This window comes from Nansenia antarctica, assembly GCF_963989245.1.
Source record: "Nansenia antarctica genome assembly, chromosome: 16".
NCBI lineage: Eukaryota > Metazoa > Chordata > Actinopteri > Argentiniformes > Microstomatidae > Nansenia > Nansenia antarctica.
The window spans coordinates 21,531,641-21,552,024 of record NC_137686.1 but is presented as its reverse complement, the minus strand read 5'-3'; the positions used below and the strand labels follow the sequence as shown (position 1 = coordinate 21,552,024).

The 20,384-nt window shown below is 41.8% G+C and overlaps 2 protein-coding genes across 2 annotated transcripts in view; one reads left to right on the top strand and one right to left on the bottom strand.

Annotated features, from left to right (window-relative positions):
* Positions 1 to 20,384, bottom strand: part of LOC308172114 (netrin-G1-like) — a gene marked incomplete at both ends in the record, with an annotated part of 40,419 nt that continues 20,035 nt past the window's right edge. The window contains 4 exons of the mRNA XM_080547024.1: positions 1 to 245; positions 11,035 to 11,079; positions 12,091 to 12,117; positions 15,554 to 15,726. Coding sequence (XP_080403150.1) covers positions 1 to 245; positions 11,035 to 11,079; positions 12,091 to 12,117; positions 15,554 to 15,726 — 490 coding nt within the window. The remainder of the gene's footprint in view (positions 246 to 11,034; positions 11,080 to 12,090; positions 12,118 to 15,553; positions 15,727 to 20,384) is intronic.
* LOC308171654 (E3 ubiquitin-protein ligase TRIM21-like) lies at positions 3,135 to 4,766 on the top strand (the record flags this gene model as incomplete). Its single annotated transcript, XM_080546529.1, has 1 exon — positions 3,135 to 4,766. The coding sequence occupies one exon, from the start codon at positions 3,135 to 3,137 to the stop codon at positions 4,764 to 4,766; it is 1,632 nt and encodes a 543-aa protein (XP_080402655.1).

Sequence of the window (20,384 nt, the reverse complement as noted above, 5' to 3'; positions counted from 1 at the left end):
TCAGCAGAGCGACATCATGATGACCACTAGGGGGATCACTAGGAGGAGAAGAACACGTTGAGGACCAACCAGAAGGTGATGGAGGGATGGGTGTCCAGACAAGGCGTCTTCACACCCCCCAAGGTCCTGGCACCGGGCGCTCTCACACAGGATGCCCGTGAAGCCTGGAGGACAGTGGCAACGTTGGTGCTGGTGGCACGTGCCGCCATTCTGACAGCGCAGCAGCGCATTGTCACACACCCGAGCTGTGAAGAGCAAGAAGGGAAGGGGGATGAAGGGGGAGTCAGAGAGGGAGATGTGATTAACAGATCAGTCAGTGACAGCATGGAAGAACAAATCAAGTTCACAAAAGACTAGCTGGTTCCCTTTTCCTCTATGTCGGCAGGGGTGAAACCAATGTTGTATACAGTAAGTCTACACAAAAATAAGAAGACATGGTAAAGTGGCCATTTGTGAGTATTGTAACACAGCCACACCTTCTTCTTTCTTTCTTCTTCTTCTTCAAAACACAACTCCAGATGTGTGAATGATAGTTTATGACAGTGACCATAGAAAGACCTTGCAGGGGTATTTTTAGGGACACCACAGGGATTTCAGAGAAAATAACCCCTAAACAGAAGGACAAATAAATCATGGCAGCAGCAGTGAAGTAAATAATGGGTGAATTTGGGGAAATGCAGAGCCTTGTTGAGTGACTCATACTCTCTGTGGGAAAAGCAGAATTGAATTTGGTTCCCTGTGGCAGTAAGCATTTGGAGGAGTGAATGGGCTCATGAGAGCACAGGGGCATGGATGAACAATCCTCTCTTTCTTCCCTCCTACCTAAGAAAGAACCCCACAGGATGGATACCTTTAGTATGCAAATAGACATGTGCATGATGTGATGCAGCAAATAATGTGATATTAGCCTCTGCTGTAAACCTTACACACTCTAGGGTGAGGATGCCATCCAGCACACGTATCACTTCATTTATTTGAAAACATTATGATACAGAGTAAACATCAAAACATAGCGTGTGGTTTTATAAGGGGACAACTCATTATGTACAGTATATCAGGAGATGTTTCTCCTTCTCTGAGCATTGCCCAATGCCCTGACCATTTTGCTAAATGGTTTTGATCAAAGATAGATAACCATTGTTGGGTTGAGTAGATCTCTTTAGAGTATGAAGTCCCTCATCATTTGAGATTTGATTGATTGATTGAAAACTTTATTAGAAGATTTGCAGAAGTAGGTACATGAAAGTACATATTACATACAAGGTCAACTAACAGGATAAAAACCCAAGAAAGCCACTGGCTTATTTCAATTGGGGTCCTTGATTCTCAATTCATCGTTCTTCAGATGCTTCTGAATAATAATGAACAATCGATGTAATGTTTTGAGAACACTGTCAATAAGTACCATACTTTTCAGGGAGGGGAATCAAGGGAAATCCATGATGATGTAATTTTTGCCTAGTTATTTTAAGTTACGTATAGTACAGTGGAGGCTGGTGACTTCCAGAATTGAGGAGGCCAATTTTTTTTCCGCTTGCTCGCTTCACTTGCGATGGAATGTTCCCTGTTCTTCTTATCTGTCTTTGTTAAAAATTATTAATTTGTGTTGGCGGTACTGAAGGGATTGGGACACTCTCAGGATGGTGGATGAAGCAGCTTTTATTGCCTGCACAATGGGTCATCAAATAAACAAAACAATTGGCATGAATCTCTGGTCCGCCTGCAGCAGCTATTGTCCCTTCTGCTCAGGCTCACAACATTCACCACAACATACTACATACAATCAATGACATGTCAAAAGCACTCAAACACTATGTCAATCAGACACACAACATACAATTCAGAACAATACTTCATCCATTTCTAATATTTATCCTGCAGAACAGCACTCATACACGCGTGTGGCGGAAAAAGGTACTACACGGAGGCCAGGCCTCCTCTGCCCACTGGTAGCCAGTGCAGGGATCTCAGGATCGGTGTGATGTGTTCAAACTTCTTTGTTTTTGTTAGGACCCTAGCAGCGGTGTTTTGGATGAGCTGCAATTTACGAACAGCTCCTTTAGATAGGCCTGTTAGTAGAGATTGTCGATGGGACTATAGTCGTTCAGTGAGAGGGCTATGTAGATTTGAGTGTCACCTGCATAGTTGTGGAAGGCAATTTTGTTCTTTTTTATGATATGTCCCAATGGAAGCATGTAGAGATTGAATAGAAGGGGGCCAAGGATTGACCCTTGGGGAACCCCACGTCATTTTAATTTGATCAGATACAAAGTTGCCAATGGAGACATAAGTAGCTTATGTCCTGTAGGTAGGATCTAAACCAGTTTAGAGTGTTGGCCGAAAGTCCTACCCAGGTTTTTAGTCTATTAATCTATTAGAATGTCGTGGAAGTATTATTTATCTTTTTTGTTTTATGACATCATAGAGAAGACAGGAAGTCTGTTCTGCACCTTTAAGAGCAGCAGTGTGGTGAAAGGTGTGGCCTTGTGATGTCACTGTGATGTCACAAGTGACACTGAAGTGGAGAGGTTGATAAGTCAGACACGGCAGCAAACTCGCTGTTTCTTCAGCAATCTGTATAAAGATAGTTAATGTCAGCGTACAGCACACCCACTCAGGTGAGTAGATAAGACCTGCATATTTGAAAGTAGACGTTAGCGTGATTTACCTGTATTCATCATCTGTGTTTATTAAGAAAACAGGTTGTACTACTTTTGGATAATGTCGCCTTTTTAAATTAAAAATAGGTGGTAACAATGTAAGTGTTTATTTTTTTATTTTTTTTTACACTGAAATATTTATAGAAAAGATTGGGTTTGTGTTTCAAGGCAAACATGACAAGTAAAGCTGAATCTTTTCTCAGTGTTATTATGGTCAGCTGACTAGCTCTGGTGTTATACCTTTATGGAGACCTTTGGTCTCTCTAGTTTGTGATAGTTTATTTAGAGACAGTTCAGTATGAAAACGTCTTGATTTGGATGAAGGACTATTTTCTATGTGATGTAGAATAATGTTATAATTATCGGTTGCTGTATAATCTCATAAGACAGTCTTGACAGCTCCATTGCTGAAACTATTGAGATCTGATTGATTCCAGGAAATGCTTTATGGTGCCTCCTCTGGTCTCTCTAGATATGGCTTCCTCCAGCAGTCTCCTGTCTGAGGAGCAGTTCCTGTGTTGCATCTGTCTGGATGTGTTCACTGACCCTGTCACTACTGCATGCGGACACAACTACTGCATGGCCTGTATCAGAGGATACTGGGACACCAGTGAATTGTGCCAGTGTCCGTTGTGTAAGGAAACGTTCTACAGAAAACCTGAGCTTCGCATCAACACAGCGTTTAGAGAGGTCATAGAGAAATTCAAGAAAATGAGAGTCAGGGTTGAAGATGGACTCAACCCTGCCGAACCTGGACAAGTGTCCTGTGACGTCTGCACTGGGACGAAGCTCAAGGCTCTGAAGTCCTGCCTGGTGTGTCAGACCTCTTACTGTGAGACTCACCTGGAGCCTCATCAGAGAGTCGCAGGCTTAAAGAAACACAAGCTGATCGACCCTGTGGAGAACCTGGAAGACAGAATGTGTAAGAAGCATGACAGACTCCTGGAGCTGTTCTGTAGGACTGACCAGACTTGTGTGTGTCAGTTCTGCACTGAGACAGACCACAAGACTCATGACACCGTCCCCATAGAAGTGGGGTATGGAGAGAGGAAGGTCCAGCTGGCGCAGACAGAGGCAGATGTTCAGCAGATGATCCAGGAGCGACTGCAGAAGGTCAGAAAGATCAAACACTCAGTAGATCTTAGTAAGAAAGATGCAGAGAGAAAGAAAGCAGAGAGCAGACAGGTATTCACTGCTCTGGTGGACTCCGTGAAGAGAAGCCAGGCTGAGCTCCTTGACGTGATCGAGAAGAAGCAGAAAGCAGTGGAGAGGTGGGCTGAAGGGCTGATTAAAGAGCTGGAGCAGGAAATCACTGAGCTAAAGAAGAGAAGCACTGAGCTGGAGCAGCTCTCACACACTGAGGACCACCTCCACCTCCTCCAGAGCTTCCCCTCCCTGTCCACCCCTCCACACACCAAGGACTGGTCTGAGGTCAGGGTTCACAGTGATCTCTCTGTGGGGACTGTGAGGAGAGCTGTGTCTCAGCTGGAGGAGACACTTATGAGGGAAGTGAAGAAGTTGTGCGATGCTGAGCTGAAGATGATTCAGCAGTATGCAGTGGACGTGACTCTGGACCCGGATACAGCACATCCACATCTCATTCTGTCTGCGGATGGGAAACAAGTTAGATGTGGAGACAAAAGAAAAGAAGTCCCTGATAACACAGAGAGGTTTTCCAAGTGTGTCTGTGTTTTAGGAAAGGAGAGTTTCTCCTCAGGGAGGGTTTACTATGAAGTGGAGGTGAAGGAGAAGACTGACTGGGATGTAGGAGTGGCCATAGAGTCCATCAACAGGAAGGGGCTGATCACACTGAAACCTAGGAATGGATACTGGACTGTCTGGTTGAGGAATGGAAATGAGTACTGGGCACAAGCTGACCCTCCTGTCCCCCTGTCCCTGAGAGAGAAGCCCCAGAAGGTGGGGGTGTTTGTGGATTATGAGGAGGGCCAGGTCTCCTTTTATGATGTGGAGGCCAGGTCTCTGATCTACTCTTTCACTGGCTGCACCTTCACTGAGAAACTCTATCCATTCTTCAACCCTAACCCGAATTATGGTGGTACAAACTCTGCCCCTCTGACCATCTCTCCTGTCAATCATGCAAACTGATTCGCAACCTGTAATTCTAACCAAGCAATAAAATAAGCATTTAGAATTATCTTTATCTGTTGTCACTCATTAGGGAAGAGTATAGTGTATTTCCCCACACAGAGTAATTTCTGATCTGGTTATCGTTTGTTATCATATAGTTTGTGCTATCAGTGTGTCTGCTAGAGATGGTGAATATGCAGCAGCAATGTCAGATATAGCCCAGCCTCTCCAGCCTCATAAGAAGATAATATGAATCTATATACATGAGGTTGTTTGACTTATCATGACAATTATTATAAACCAGATGCTCTCATACTGTATTTTTATCATTAGCTAGTTATTATTAGAATGTATAAGTATTTGGGGATTTTGAGTGTAATGAATACTGGGTGTGTACAGAGTGAAATTGAGGATGTTTAGACAATTAAATTCACTTGGATTGATCAGATCCATTGATCAGATTAATAATCAGTGTAGTCCAGGTCCCAGAGCTTTAGGATGGTGATGGTGATGTAGCAGACTCCGCTGTCTGGCTTATTAAAACAAAAACACATGTTGTCCCTCAGTCTATGCATGTGTGTGACGCAATTACATTTAACACAATGTACGTTTGATAATAATGTTATTGATTTAATGGCTTGGAAAGGGAATCAGATGCTTAAAAACGGTTTAATAAGGGTGACTGTGATTGTAATATGAGAGAGATAGATCTATGTGATATTATAAGTTTGTCTAATGGTCTGTTTCTGTGGTGGTTTTATCATCATAACTGCATATCAAACATCAACACCTGATGAATAAAGTCCCTGTTACCTGACACCTGTGCGTGAATAACTCATTTATCACCGCTACATTTTGTAGCCAATCAAAGTACTGTTGCTAGGTAGAAACCACATAGAACACTAGGTGGTGAGTGTTCCGGAACACTGTGATCTGTTGCAGAGAAAGACTTTACTCCGTAGCAACCTATGACCTGATGAACTCTGATTACTGTTCACACCTGCCTGCATGTCATTAACTTGACATGTCACTCATATACTGTATAGTCCAGTGGAGGCTGGTGACTTCCAGAATTGAGGAGGCCAATTTTTTTTCCGCTTGCTCGCTTCACTTGCGATGGAATGTTCCCTGTTCTTCTTATCTGTCTTTGTTAAAAATTATTAATTTGTGTTTGGCGGTACTGAAGGGATTGGGACACTCTCAGGATGGTGGATGAAGCAGCTTTTATTGCCTGCACAATGGGTCATCAAATAAACAAAACAATTGGCATGAATCTCTGGTCCGCCTGCAGCAGCTATTGTCCCTTCTGCTCAGGCTCACAACATTCACCACAACATACTACATACAATCAATGACATGTCAAAAGCACTCAAACACTATGTCAATCAGACACACAACATACAATTCAGAACAATACTTCATCCATTTCTAATATTTATCCTGCAGAACAGCACTCATACACGCGTGTGGCGGAAAAAGGTACTACACGGAGGCCAGGCCTCCTCTGCCCACCCATTTTCAGTGATTTGGCCAATCACATATTGCCATGAAAAAAATTGCATTACATTGACTTCTATGAGAAACCACTTTCCTAGGGGAGGCCTGGCCTCCGTGTAGTACCTTTTTCCGCCACACGCGTGTATGAGTAATAGAAACGGATAGGGAGTCTGGCCTGTAGGTGCTTTACAATTGCAATATTGGGTTTTAGCCATGGAAAAGATTTATGAACAAAACGGAAATAATATTAATAAATAATATTAATATAAAAACAATTACAATATGTTTTTTGTTAAAAAAATAAAAAATAAAAAATATAATTATTCCTTTTTTAAATCTCTCTCTCTTCTCTCAAATTATTGGGGAGGCCAGGCCTCCTCCACCTCTATGGAGGAGCCTCCACTGGTATAGTATATAATTGGATACATCTCACTGCTTAAATAATGATCTTATTTTTCAGTTTGCTGTAATAATGGCTTGTTCATACCAAAACCTCATATGAATGAATGGATTCAAATAGCAATGCGGAGATTCCATTAGACATTTCAGAACTTGGGCATTCCCGATGTCTGAAGATTTTTTTTCTTCTTCTTTTAAACATTCTTTGACGTTCTCTGCTTAACCTCATTCAAAGCGGCAAGTGTTTGACAGATTTTGGCCGATTTTCAATGTGGCTAATACTTGCTATTGTGTGTCATTTCTCGGCAGACCAACTCTAATATTCAAAACTCCTAATCTCCAGACTTTGCGAGTTTACTTTGTTGGCAGTGGTCGAGGGATTATCCATGTGCTCACTGTCCTCCACAAGACCCTCAATTGCCATTGTCTTTCCAAAAACATCTTTTAGCCCAGAGTTTATGAGGGGTTGGGAGTGAGCAGGCGGAGATGAAGGCAGAGCGGCTGCTGCTTTGGCAGACTTGACTCTTCTGAAGTCCAGTGTCAAACACACAGACAAACGCCTAGGCCAAGATGCTATGATCTCACATGGAGATGGGTGTTAGTACGAGTGAGTGGAATGTAGCCTACAGTCTCACATCGCCATTGCTTGGCACTCAAAGATCCCCCCAAAAAGATAAAAAGATCCTCTTGTAGTTTCTCCATATGTCCAGTCTATTAGCCAAATCTATTATTAATATTAATAATAATAATAATAATAATAATACATTAGACTTATATAGCGCTTTTCTAGACACTCAAAAACGCTTTACAAACTGAAAAGATTGAGTAGTAATAATAAAAAGAAACAAAAAATAAATAAAATAAATATAGGGGTCTAATACATTTTTAGATTACCAAATCTAAATCTAAGTGTCTTTGTAGGACAATCTACTCTCTATACTGCAATTACACCTAGATTTCGGGCGGAGAAGCGGCGAACAAGCAACGCCAGCGTCCTCTCTCAACTGCCATTTTTTGAAAAGCGTTTAATAAATGTTCCCGTGCATAATGATTCCTGAAGGAACTGATGATTCCTGCACATGAATAATGCCAGTATTGCAGGTTCTCCTACTTTTGACAGTTCTCCAGTGAACCGCCTCATGCGTTAACTAAAAGTCTCACTTGTATTTGCACTTGTGTTGTACTGTGACACTGTGAGAACACTAAGGTTCAAGTCCTGGCCAAGGACCAAACACGTTGTCCCTGAGACATATGTGCAGCATTGCACCTTTGTCAGATAGTGTGACACTTCTACAGGGGAACTGTCACAACAGATGCATCCTTAAGCCATGGTGTTGCAAGTAGACTACCATAGTCCAGTGTCCCTAGAGTACTGTACCCATGGGTGGGAAAGCAGAGACTCAATGACTGCATGACTTATACAATAACCAAACCTTCTTCTAAGTGAGGAGTTTGATTCACTAAACAATGATTGACTAATCATTAAATGGTAAATGCTATTGTGTTGTTTGTCATGTATTAAATTATCCTGTAAATTAATGAATTAGTCCATGAGGGAGTGAGACCAAAAAAACAAACAGACTATGTGACCACAGAAACCACAGAGTCAGACCCAATATGCAGACAGGGTTACCATTCCATAGATTTGATTCAGTTTTCAAAGGGACAGTCTGCCAGCCAAACATGTTCAGGCAGTTATGTTATGTATTTTTTTCATTATTATTAAACAGTGGTTTACAGAACAAACAGTGGGTCTTCCTTTTCTAATTAAGAAAGCAGGTGCCTTGGATAAGTCGTGGACAACTGTAGTTTGTGCTTGTTTAAAAGGGGCTGGTATGATTTGCTGGCTGAAATGTGGACGAGAGGTCCGCTGCTATAAAAACACCTATGGCGTTTGTTATAGCTTGCCCGGTCTGAATTATTAGTGAGAGGTTGCTTAAATGCCATGGGGATCTGGGTTTTTCTTGTACCTGTGATGTTCACATTCGGGTGATGCCGTCTCAAATAAATGAGCAAGTTCGACGTACAGCTAGCAGCATATCTGATCGTAGTTGAACAATGCCGGCATATAGCTTTGGTCTGATCCATAGCTTGTAAACAAACTTAAGTTTTAGGAAAAGCAAGGACTGTGTGATCATTTAATTATGTGTAGTTATGTGTTTTTAGCATGTTGATGTTCTATCAACATGTTGTAATGTGCTAAACATGCAGTTAGATGTTCATAGTGATGTTCCTAACTACTAGCAGCTGTTTTGCGTGTTTTGATTCAGAGCGAGTTTCTCTGGTGTTTGGTTTGAGGTGTAGGCCACCAACATTCAAATAAGCATAATCTTCTTCAACTAAATTAGGACTTTCACCAGACCCTGTCACATATTCCAGAGCACAGTATGTCACTTTTCAATGATCATCAAGATGAGCGTGTTGGATAGTGTATGATGTAGTAAAGCTGGAAGTTGTGTGATAGTTTGGATAACGTTTGTTAAAGATACTGTTTGTTGTATGAACTTCTCTTCTCTTCTTCTACTATAACTTAATTATTATTATTTTTTGCCATTCATCAGATGCCTTATTCCAAAGCGACTTACAATCAATATACATTATTATACTAATAATCAAATTCCCATCCAGTTTTCTGTCATCACAAGTCAGATGTTACCTCTCTAATATGTTTAGCTTGTAATTAAATCATGGAATTGCAGTAAATACAGTATGTCTTAAATAGATCCATCAGTACAATTCTTAATTACGCTGGAGACAGTTTTCAGATAGTGGATTTGCTAATTATACAGTAGGCAGTGAAACTGAATAGTGATGGTTCAATTACATCTCATCGATATCTTGCTCCATGATGTCAGCTTGAGCTGTAATTCAAGTTCACGTCTTGAGCTCAATATGAGCTATCAGCACGGCACTAGCACTTTACAGTGACTGATAAAATATGGGGCATGTATAGGATTATTTACATAGTCCAGTCACACCCACAGCTCAAGGAGAAGGATATGGGGAAATAACCAGTGAAGATCCCCCTTCTGCTTTTCCTTGATCCAAGAAATCCCTAATAGTCTCCTTTTAATTTAGTTCTTCTGGCTGTGAGGGCAGCGTGCAGGCTTACTGCTGGCTGCACTTTCTAAACAGGGTATCTGTGAATGAGGATTATCTGGAGATAGTTTTAGATCAATCTACATAACTCCCCCTCCTCGTAGCATCCTCTCTCTCCTCTTTTCCCTTTTCCTATCCTTTTCTCTCCCTCTCTCTGTGCGTGAATGACAGAGGGGAGCACCTCCTGAGAGTATTCAAGTCATTAAAATGGAGAGCATGATCAAAGAGCCAAGGAGGCTGAGGAGGTAGAGGTGATTATTGGAGGTGAGCTGTTCCTTGCAGTGTTCACAGACAGAGGTCTCTGGCTTGTAAGTGGCACAGTGTGTGTGTTTGTGTGTGTGTGTGTGTGTGTGTGTGTGTGTGTGTGCGTGTGTGTGTGTGTGTGTGTGTGTGTGTGTGTGTGTGTGTGTGTGTGTGTGGTGAAGATGAGTATATACCCGTCATCAAATCATTAATGTTTTTTATTTATTTTTTTTCATCTTTAAATTGCCCACATTTCTTTTTGTATTTCTATTGCTGTCAGTATGCTAATGTTTGTAGAGATAAAGCCTACACAGCCTACCTTGATTACGGTTTGCAACACCGAGAGATGAAGCATCTGTGTAAAAATGGGAGAGGTCATATGTTAGTCAAAGTTGCTCTGAAGTCTGGCGTGGCAGGCGAGAGGAGAGGAGAGGAGAGGAGAGGAGAGGAGAGGAGAGGAGAGGAGAGGAGAGGAGAGGAGAGGAGAGGAGGAGAGGAGAGGAGAGGAGAGGAGAGGGAACCTGCAGGCAGGAAGTCCTAGTGGTCGGAGGCGTTTATTAGGCAGAGCTGTGGCAGACTTGACAGATGTTCAAGACTGAGAAGAGAGGAGCTGAAGGTTTAAAGACACTGAGCCAAACATGCTGCTTTGTCTCCACTGAACCTGTTCCTTTGTTTTATTACACTTGAAATAGAACCATGGGATAATAGTTTGAGGACTAGGAATATTTTATAAAGATTTGAAGTTAAAAAGCCACGAAGATATTTAATAGATTGTGTGGGAAATGGGATTCAAACCTCCTCTACTTTTCTGTGAGTGTGTGTGTGTGTGTGTGTGTGTGTGTGTGTGTGTGTGTGTGTGTGTGTGTGTGTGTGTGTGTGTGTGTGTGTGTGTGTGTGTGTGGTGGTGAAGATGAGTATATACCCCCCATCAATTCATTAATGTTTTGTTTTTTGTTTTTTTTCATCTTTAAATTGCCCACATTTCTTTTTGTATTTCTATTGCTGTCAGTATGCTAATGTTTGTAGAGATAAAGCCTACACAGCCTACCTTGATTACGGTTTGCAACACCGAGAGATGAAGCATTTGCTCGATCTGTGTAAAAATGGGAGAGGTCATATGTTAGCCTACAGTGAGTTTATTTGATCAGATACTGTAGATCATGCTGGGATGAATTGAATGCACACAGGCAGCATGCACAGATCTCGTACTTGAATTAGTCATAATGACACTCAAGGATGTATGTACACATGATGCATGACTAAACAGTGTGCACCATCTGCCCGAAGGTGGCTTAGATCTTTACGTTTTGATAGAAACTATGAGGTCTTTATGGCTTTTTTGGGGGGCGGTGTGGACTGATAAGGCTAAATTACTTCTGCAGCAATACTCTTTCATGCAGCATGGTTGGGTGTGTATTTTGACAAGCAGAGGTAGCTTAAAGATGTTCTGCATGTCCAGATATGGCCGAGGCACACGGGAAGCGGCATATTGGCCGGCCGCTTCCGAGGGGGGTATAGGAGTATTTCTGGACTAGGATCCGTCGCGCAACACCGCCCCCGTCTGGTGCTGGAGTAACGGTACTGGGCTCGAGGAGCCAGTCAGCCTAGTCTGCCTGGCGGCCTCCTCTGGGACTGCCGGCCACGGGGTCGGGCGGCGGATCCTTCGCAATAGGCAGGGGATAATTGGATGCTAAGTTGGGTTAAATTGGCTACCAAATTGGGTGAAAAGGGGATAAAATCTGAAAAAACAAATAAAAAAAATAAAAAAAGATGTTCTGCATGGTGATATGGGGATATGAACATTGACTATGACAGAGCAACTTGTTTTGAGTCTAGTGTTGCGGTATGCAAGATGAAGTTGGTTTCAAAGGCCATTCTGCTAACAGATGCACTTCTGACAAGCTCTCAAGTTTAACTGAAAGAGACTAGTATAGAGAGATTCTGAACTAGGCGACTTTGTGAATCCTTGTCCCAAAATGGAACATGTGTATTCACGACTCAACAAACACATGGGAGATAGATGAATAAAATAAAAAGAGAAATCAAGAATCCATATCAAATCATTTATTGCAGGCATGCCAATTTCAAAATATGATTTACTTACGCACTGGTCCATGACTGCTATGAACACCTGTGAACAGAAAGGGACAACACATCATCAAAGTGTGCATTACATTTCATCTGTGCCCCAGCAAATCCAGTACATTGTAAAACAGCAAACAAGTTAACAAGATGAAAAAATGTCTAGGAGTTGAGGTCGAAAAGTACAACCAAATTCTTGAAGAAAGATTGACAAGAAAGACAAAGATTGCCGATTAGAAGGACTTATTGCGCACTCTTACAAAACAGAAATTCATTTTAATTTCGATCATTTGTCGAAACCTCTTGACTTTTACCCAAAAATTGTCAGTGTCCTCCTCCATTCCAGTCAGCACCACTCCACACTGCACACTGATTGACAATTATACCACAACAGTAGAATCCTGGACACTGGACTACACACAAGACCTCCTGATTGATAAGCAGCCGTTTGGAATGGCAGAATGTCAACAGAATCAAAATGGAAATTGCAGTGCTCTATCATTATCATCATCAACAACAACAGTAGTTTACTTCTTCAGGAGGGTATTCCATCAACGACGCTAAAGGACAATCCAGGCTTATTTGGACAAATCCCGCAAGATTTATAAAACAATCCAGCCTTATTTTGATAAGTCTCGCGAGACTTATTGGGGGTATTGGTGGAATACCCCCCAGGAATGGCCCACGGTAGGCAACTGATTTTCCATGCATGCCCAATGCTGGTCAAATGTACAGAACATACCTGTACTATGAAACATGACCTCAAGCTCTGTAACAGCTGTCGTTCCATTCATTCTTATTGGCTACAACACCACACAATGTCGCGACAACAACAACCAAAACATTAATCTGTAGAACCCACTAAGATGTAGTGGGCTCTTTGTCACACTATGGTCCTCATGATTGTACAATGGTGCCATTGTTTGAACCGTATATTAATGCTAGCTGGCTGCTAGCCTTCCACTTTCATTGTTTTCACCAGCAGTTGGGCTGCACTTTCTCTGCAATCAAGTCATCTCTGCAAGACAAAACAACTTTTTTTTTCGTTTGCAGCCAAATGAAAGACAGTCTGTGATTACGTTTTGGAAGGATTTCCTCCTTGTTTGTAATCCATTCATCTACTAATTATAGGTTGAGGCAATCATAACAAATGCCGGCAATTACCTCCTATGGCAGCAACTGAAAGCATGCCTTTTCTAGTACGTCAAGCACTAGACTGCCGAATAGAAAGCATGTCCCAATACTGGCTGAAAAAACAAGAAGAAAAAAAAAAAAAAACAAAAAAAGGTATTTTGAAAGCCCAAACCTATTCGACAGTTCTATCAAGCTCCAACCCAAACCCTTCCTAACCTCTGAACCTGTTTTGTTGCAGAAGATGACTCAAAGCTCCCTGCAAAGTGGACTGTCAACATCATTCCAGAACCGATTCCTCTTACTCTCACCAGGCAACTTTCAGGTATTGTTTGAAACATGGAGGGAGAGAAGCCTTACACACACACACACACACACACACACACACACACACACACACACACACACACACACACACACACACACACACACACACACACACACACACACACACACACACACTCACACACATCTGACAGCTCTGGCCCCTAGCAACATAAGGGGGTTCCATTTCCCTCTGAGTTATTAGATGGAGGGTCACGTACATTCATATATCTGCATACAGTACCTTGGGTCCTGAATATGTAATACCCTCTGTCTCTACCTGGGAGATAAATTACCCTTGTGATTAAAGAGGATGACAGATGAAAGCTATTAAACCATAATTAAATTCTGCACTTTCAGCAAATTTGTCTTTATATGTGTTTAATATCCTCACAAGAAATATGAACGGCTGAAAGAACAAAACGTATGTTGCAGATAGAACTGGGCTTCACTTATGAGGGAATAAGGATAATTCAAGACAAAAGTGTATTCACCCCAGGGCTAGTGATATTATTACGTTAGTGCCATATGCAACATTATTGCATTCTATGTTCCTGCCAAACAAGTCCTAATATTGCTTTTGATATGGCTAGATCTGGGTTTCATCAGTTCAGTGCAGATGCGTCCAAGTGTTGGATTTTTTAATAACGGGCTGTCAATCTGAGAACTGGCCCCACGTTTCAGGGAGAATAGTAATACTGGAGATGCACAAGGGGGAAATCAATCTCCTTAGAGTTAACACAGGAAAACGTGCGCATGCGCACACGGGCACGCGTGGACAAACAAACGCGTGGACACACAAACGCATGCGCACGCACACGCACACACACACACACACACACACACACACACACACACACACACACACACACACACACAATGACCAATAACACTATGTGCAATATGACAACCCTAGTCGTTTTATCTGTACAGTATAGTATAGTGGATAGTGTACATAGCCTTTATTTATGTAAACTAGCTCCTTTCCCTTCTTGTTTTTTTAGTTTTTTTTCTCTTTCCTAGCACCAGGGGAGCCCCCCCCTCCCAAATTTCGTTGTTTGGTACCTGTACTATAGCAATGACAATAAAGACCATTCATTCATTATATGCATGCGCACATCCGCAAATAAATAAACAATCAAGCCAGAAACACAACAACAAAACCTCAGCAGGTACTATAATGCAAAACATCAATGCACTTTTTCAGTGTAAAACATTGTCTATGCCTGCCACCACCAGTCATGGTAGAGCAGGCATATGGCCTGTGCTTCACAGCCCTGGCAGCTCTCTTCTGGGAAAACTTAGTGTAGAGACCAGAGAGCTGGCCACCAACCATCTGGACAGGCCCAGGCTGGGCATACCCCGAGCTCCCGAGCGGGCATGGCGTTAGTGCTCGCATTAGATTTATTAAGGCAATGAGCCCCCTGCCTTAGTCCAGGTATGGTGACAGATGCGCCTGTTCTCTCCATTAAGATTACGACTGGGATAACTGGAAAGCACACCTTGTGCCTCTGAAAGGTCGTGTGAACAGGCAGAAAAATATCCAGCCACATCACATTATATATATATATGTAGTGGGTAGTGGTGGTCTAGTGGATAGTGAGTTGGACTTGTGATCGGAAGGTTGTGAGTTCAAATCCCGCCTGAAGCCACACCACTACTAGTGTGCCCTTGGGTAAGGCACTTAGCCCTCAGTTACTCCAGGGGGAATGTCCCTGTAATTCGTAATTGTAAGTCGCTTTGGATAAAAGCGTCTGCTAAATGGCAAAATTATTAATTATATAGACATGCATACTAGTCATGGTTCTCATTATTTCTTTTCATTACACTGTGTAACTGGCATACAGAAGTGGTTTTAGATTGAAAGGTAAGGTAGGCTTTACTAGTACAACTGGGTAGAACAAAATACACACACATTTGTAACTGTCATAGTTATACTATAGGGGGGGGTGGATGCTAAAAACAGATGTGTGTACATTTAGAGACATACAGGACAGAATGTAAAATGGCTGTCACGGTCTACTACTCACATATGTTAGCTGTTCCTTTGGGAATAGGCAGGTAGGAGCCGACACTCCAGGCTCGTCCGTGGTAATGTCTCTTACATCGACCACAGTCGGGTCCTGTGGTGTTGTGCTCACACTCACAACCCAGCTTCCCTTTGTCAAACACACAGCTGTTGGCATGGAGATTGCACTTGCACCTTAGAGGAAAGACACAAAAAAGCAAAAGCAGAAATGATGTGTATGCTGTCACTGTGTGAACTCTTTCAGCTACTTAGATCCAATCATAATACAACATCGTCCTGGTTATGCTAATGCCAATACCTTTTGTTTTTTAGTAGAATGTAAACTGAATTCCTGGTGGGCTAATAAGCCATAGTTCGCAGCACATTCAGAGGAAAAATGATTCTCCTCTCCCTAAAATAAAAGCTTGTTTGTGGATGCTCCTGTAGGAGGGACAGAACGTAAATAATGTCACACTTGTGACTCTAAAGCCAAATGAAAGACTCTCTAGAACATTCTCTAATTGAGCACAAAAAAAGTGAGCTGTTGACAGTGTAAAGACATGCTAGAGGAATCTATTCTTCTTTTGTCTTCACTTCAAAGTTGCTCTGAAGTCTGGAGTGGCAGGCGAGAGGAGAGGAGAGGAGAGGAGAGGAGAGGAGAGGAGAGGAGAGGAGAGGGAACCTGCAGGCAGGAAGTCCTCGTGGTCGGAGGCGTTTATTAGGCAGAGCTGTGGCAGACTTGACAGATGTTCAAGACTGAGAAGAGAGGAGCTGAAGGTTTAAAGACACTGAGCCAAACATGCTGCTTCGTCTCCACTGAACCTGTTCCTTTGTTTTATTACACTTGAAATAGAACCATGGGATAATCGTTTGAGGACTAGGAATATTTTATAAAGGTTTGAGGTTAAAAAGCCATGAATTTATTTAATAGATTGTGTGGGAAGTGTGATTCAAACCTCCTCTACTTTTCCTGAGGCATGTGTTTACCGGTACTTGCTAGTATAGAACAGTCTGATTGGCTAAATACTTTCTAAATATAGCCTACTGTTCTTGGAAAAATAAGAAACACATTTGGCTGGATAATATTGTCTTTGTTGTCACAGAGTCAGAGTCATGAGAAATAGTGGTTTCATATTCCATATGCATTCCAAATATAATTCTTAGTCTTTGATTTTGCGGCAAGGAGGCAAAAGGTTACAACCAGCGACCTCCACCCCTCATGGTGATATTGAGGCGGCAATTGAGATTATTGAGTGTCTCTGACACCGTAGCCTTCTCGGGAGAGTTGCTTGGCTCACGGTTTCATATCATGCCTATGTTTGTTTTTACAGAGCACTTCCGAGGCAAGATTTCTCCCATTTGTGGCCTAAGTGGTTCGGATATGCTGCCAACCCTCCCCAGTGAACATGAGACAGAGGAATTAGAGAAACAGTCGGAAATACATCCATTCTAATTGACTTCCTGCCCTCTGTGACATCTCTCTCATGAATGATAGATAACTGCGGGAAAGGGGGAAAACAATACTCTGTTCTACCGGGCTGGGTGAATGAGAAGTCACTGTGTGGTCAGTGATGTCAGGGTACTCGAGTCTTACCTCCACGTAGTCTTAGAAACTGTCAAATGTATGCAATTGTCTCAGGCAGGGCTCATGCAGGGCTATGCATCAAGAGAGCATGATTTCAAATCACCGCCGCTACACAAACATATTTTACTTGAGATATACTCTTATTAGATGTGAATACCCATCTGACATATCGCATCACATCTATATTTGCTGTCATACCAGATCAAATATGAGCACAAATTCATGGAGGGTAAATTAGTCCTGTAAATTTCAAAGTGCTCCCTGCAGTCCGTAACTTTTTTAATCAATTAAAGTATCTGCTCCATAATTAATACCAGAATGAACCTCCTCCTCTGCTCTGCAGACATGAGACAGTTCCCTGTGGTAAAGAGCAATGAGATTTGACCTTCCACTTAATTAAAAACCAGCAGAATCTGGATCATCAGGCCCAAGTCATGCAGCCGAGCAAGTGCCCTGAAAGCAGAGGATCCACTCACAGGGGAACCACTCTGGGACGCTGTGCTTTTGCCGTCGGCATTGTCATATTGAAATCAGAGAGCAACCTAGAGTCTCATTATGTCCTAGTCACAAGGGGCTAGTCCCTACACAGCCAGCCTCTTGAACTGGCACCATTACAAAAACACATTTCATAAAGTTTTAATGACCTTTTATCTCCCCCCCCCAGTCCCTTTGGCATTGGGTATTATCTATTATCTAAAACACTGACCGTCTCTGAATTACAGTATCTCATCCAGGATCTCACTATCCTCCCTTTCACCTCCTTCTTTCTTCATTTCGGGTATAAATGTTATGCTCTTGTGTAATCTTTTATAGAGATTAAACTAGAGAAGTTGAAATGATTGCAAGAGAAGGTCATTATAGCAACAGTACATACTAAATAACTCACAACAAATAGTATTCGTGTTCTTTTTAATTAGGATGCTAATAAATTCCCTCCCACCTACACAAAGACAGTAAATAGATTGTATAGTATACTGTTTAATGAGAGTGGCCATTTCATGTCATTTATTATTGCTGCACACACATAAACACCACACATTCCTACAGTAGACTCACTTTAATATGACCTAAAGCAACTGACAAAGCTACTTTCCTCTGAACAGAAGGTCAAGTAGGCTGTCATCCCATGTCAGTTCCTCACTCTGTAGTACCTGACCTTGATATCTTTGGGCTGTTTCACAGAGTGCGGCTGACAGTGACAGCCCAGCCCAGTCCGGGATGATTTCTCTTCCCTGTTACAGCTCCTAAAATCCACCGCTCCAGACAGGAGAGTGCAGAACTTGTTAAACAAGGGCCCCCGGTCGGTTTTAACTTCTTAAGAGAGCTCCCAATTGAGACCGTCTATCTTACTCTTTGCTCCTGTACTCTATATGAAGAGCAGAGAGAATTTTGTGCAAACCTTATAATAAGTGGTGCACACATCTGCATTTCTGATACACAAATCAAAAAGGGGAAGGACAACAATATGAGTTATTATTGCATGTTGAAACAATGTTTAAATTGCACTGCAGCAACTTAGGGAGAAAACAGAATGTGAGCGCTACTTATGTAATTAATAAGATAGGCCGGCATTTAGCTGAAGTAATAAAGCGTAAGACTTAATTGAGCAAAGCCATCGCTAATTAATGTTCATCACAAAACCAGCATCTACAGCAATCAAGCCTATTACATTAAATTAGGACATTTGCACAAGTGAAAAGATCTATTAAGCATGGTAATGCAGCTTAGCATAGGTACCTGGCCCATAGGGCAAACAAGGCAACTGCCCTCGCACTTTAAAATCGGGGGTGGGGGGGTGGGTATGTTTTTCTCCCCCATCTATTTTTTTTACCATATAATCATCAATGCCTAGTAACTAATTTCATATTTAGTAAAAATAAGTGTCATCAGACATTCATATATCCTTTTCGGACATGTTAAGTAAATAGTGTTTTTTGTTTTGTTTTTTTCTTGTTTTTTGTTGATATAACTATTTCTTTTTTCACATGTTCGAAATAAAGCTTTCATTCATTCATTCATTCATATATTGCAGTTGGTCAGTTCTAAATTAGCTTCAACATTTAAATATTAATTAATATTATACAGTTTTAGACATGAATGAATTTTGACAGCTTGGAAATAACCCCCTGTGCTTAGCTGTATTACTTCAGTCATGTACAACACTCTTAGCAAATAGGGTTCTAAAAGGGTTGTCTGTTGGGTTCTATTTTTTCATTGGTAGCACCCAAAACCACACTACTTACCTCTGACCTCATATCTCTGACTCCCTTCAGAGGGGACCAGAGAAGTACACACTATGTAGTTGGAACTCAGCTCCACACTGTACAAATGCATACCGTAAGTTCCGGAAAACTTTTTTTTTCCACACATTTTTTGTGAGACACTGAGAAGCCTTCATGTCTTTGACAGTCGTGGGGAGATGAAGGGTGCTGAAGAGAGTTAGCTCTGACCCCGCTGAAGATCAATGTCAATGCTACCAGGTCAACCCAGAGTGACACCCCCCCCCCCCAACATCTCACAGGGAAAGAGGGCATGCTTCCTTTGATGTCTGTTACATGAAGAGGAGGTAGAGTGATGAATGTTAACTACAGGTGCAGAGAGAACCCGGAAGAATTTCATCAAACGCAAAGGATGTCTGTCTTGCTGTCATGATGTTTACTAGTAATATGATCCATGAGGGGTATGGTCCATTGAGAAATCACTGGGTTATATTCACTGTTGGGAGATTTCACTGCATGAGAGGGACTTCTTAGGCTCATATCAATGTGTGCTCATATTTTTGGTGCATCTGATTGTTTGTATTTTTATGGTTTGCTTTCAAGTTTGCTTTGCTGCAAAATCTGTCACTCCGGTCTGTGTTATTAGATCACAAACACATTCTTAACATTGCGTAACATTCTTTGTAAATATTTTCACTGTAAAACGAACTGCAGTGTGTTTTTTGCGAGACACTTTAAAATTCTGTGTCTGTGTAAGACACTTGTCATTCAAAACACACAACAATGTAACCCCACCTGAAACCCATTTTGATATGCTAATTTGACAAGGCAACATGATGAAAATCAATGTGTAAATCGAAAGGCCATAAACCAGCAGCAATCCCCATCTTATCAGAATGAGAAAATTAGGCGTAGCCGAGCTGTAATATAACCATTTCAGTCAAGGCTGCTGAAGTCATAGCCAAACAATATGAAGGATTGATCAGAGAGAGAGAGAGAGAACCCCCCCCCATATAATACAATGGAATTTACCTATAATATCACATAAT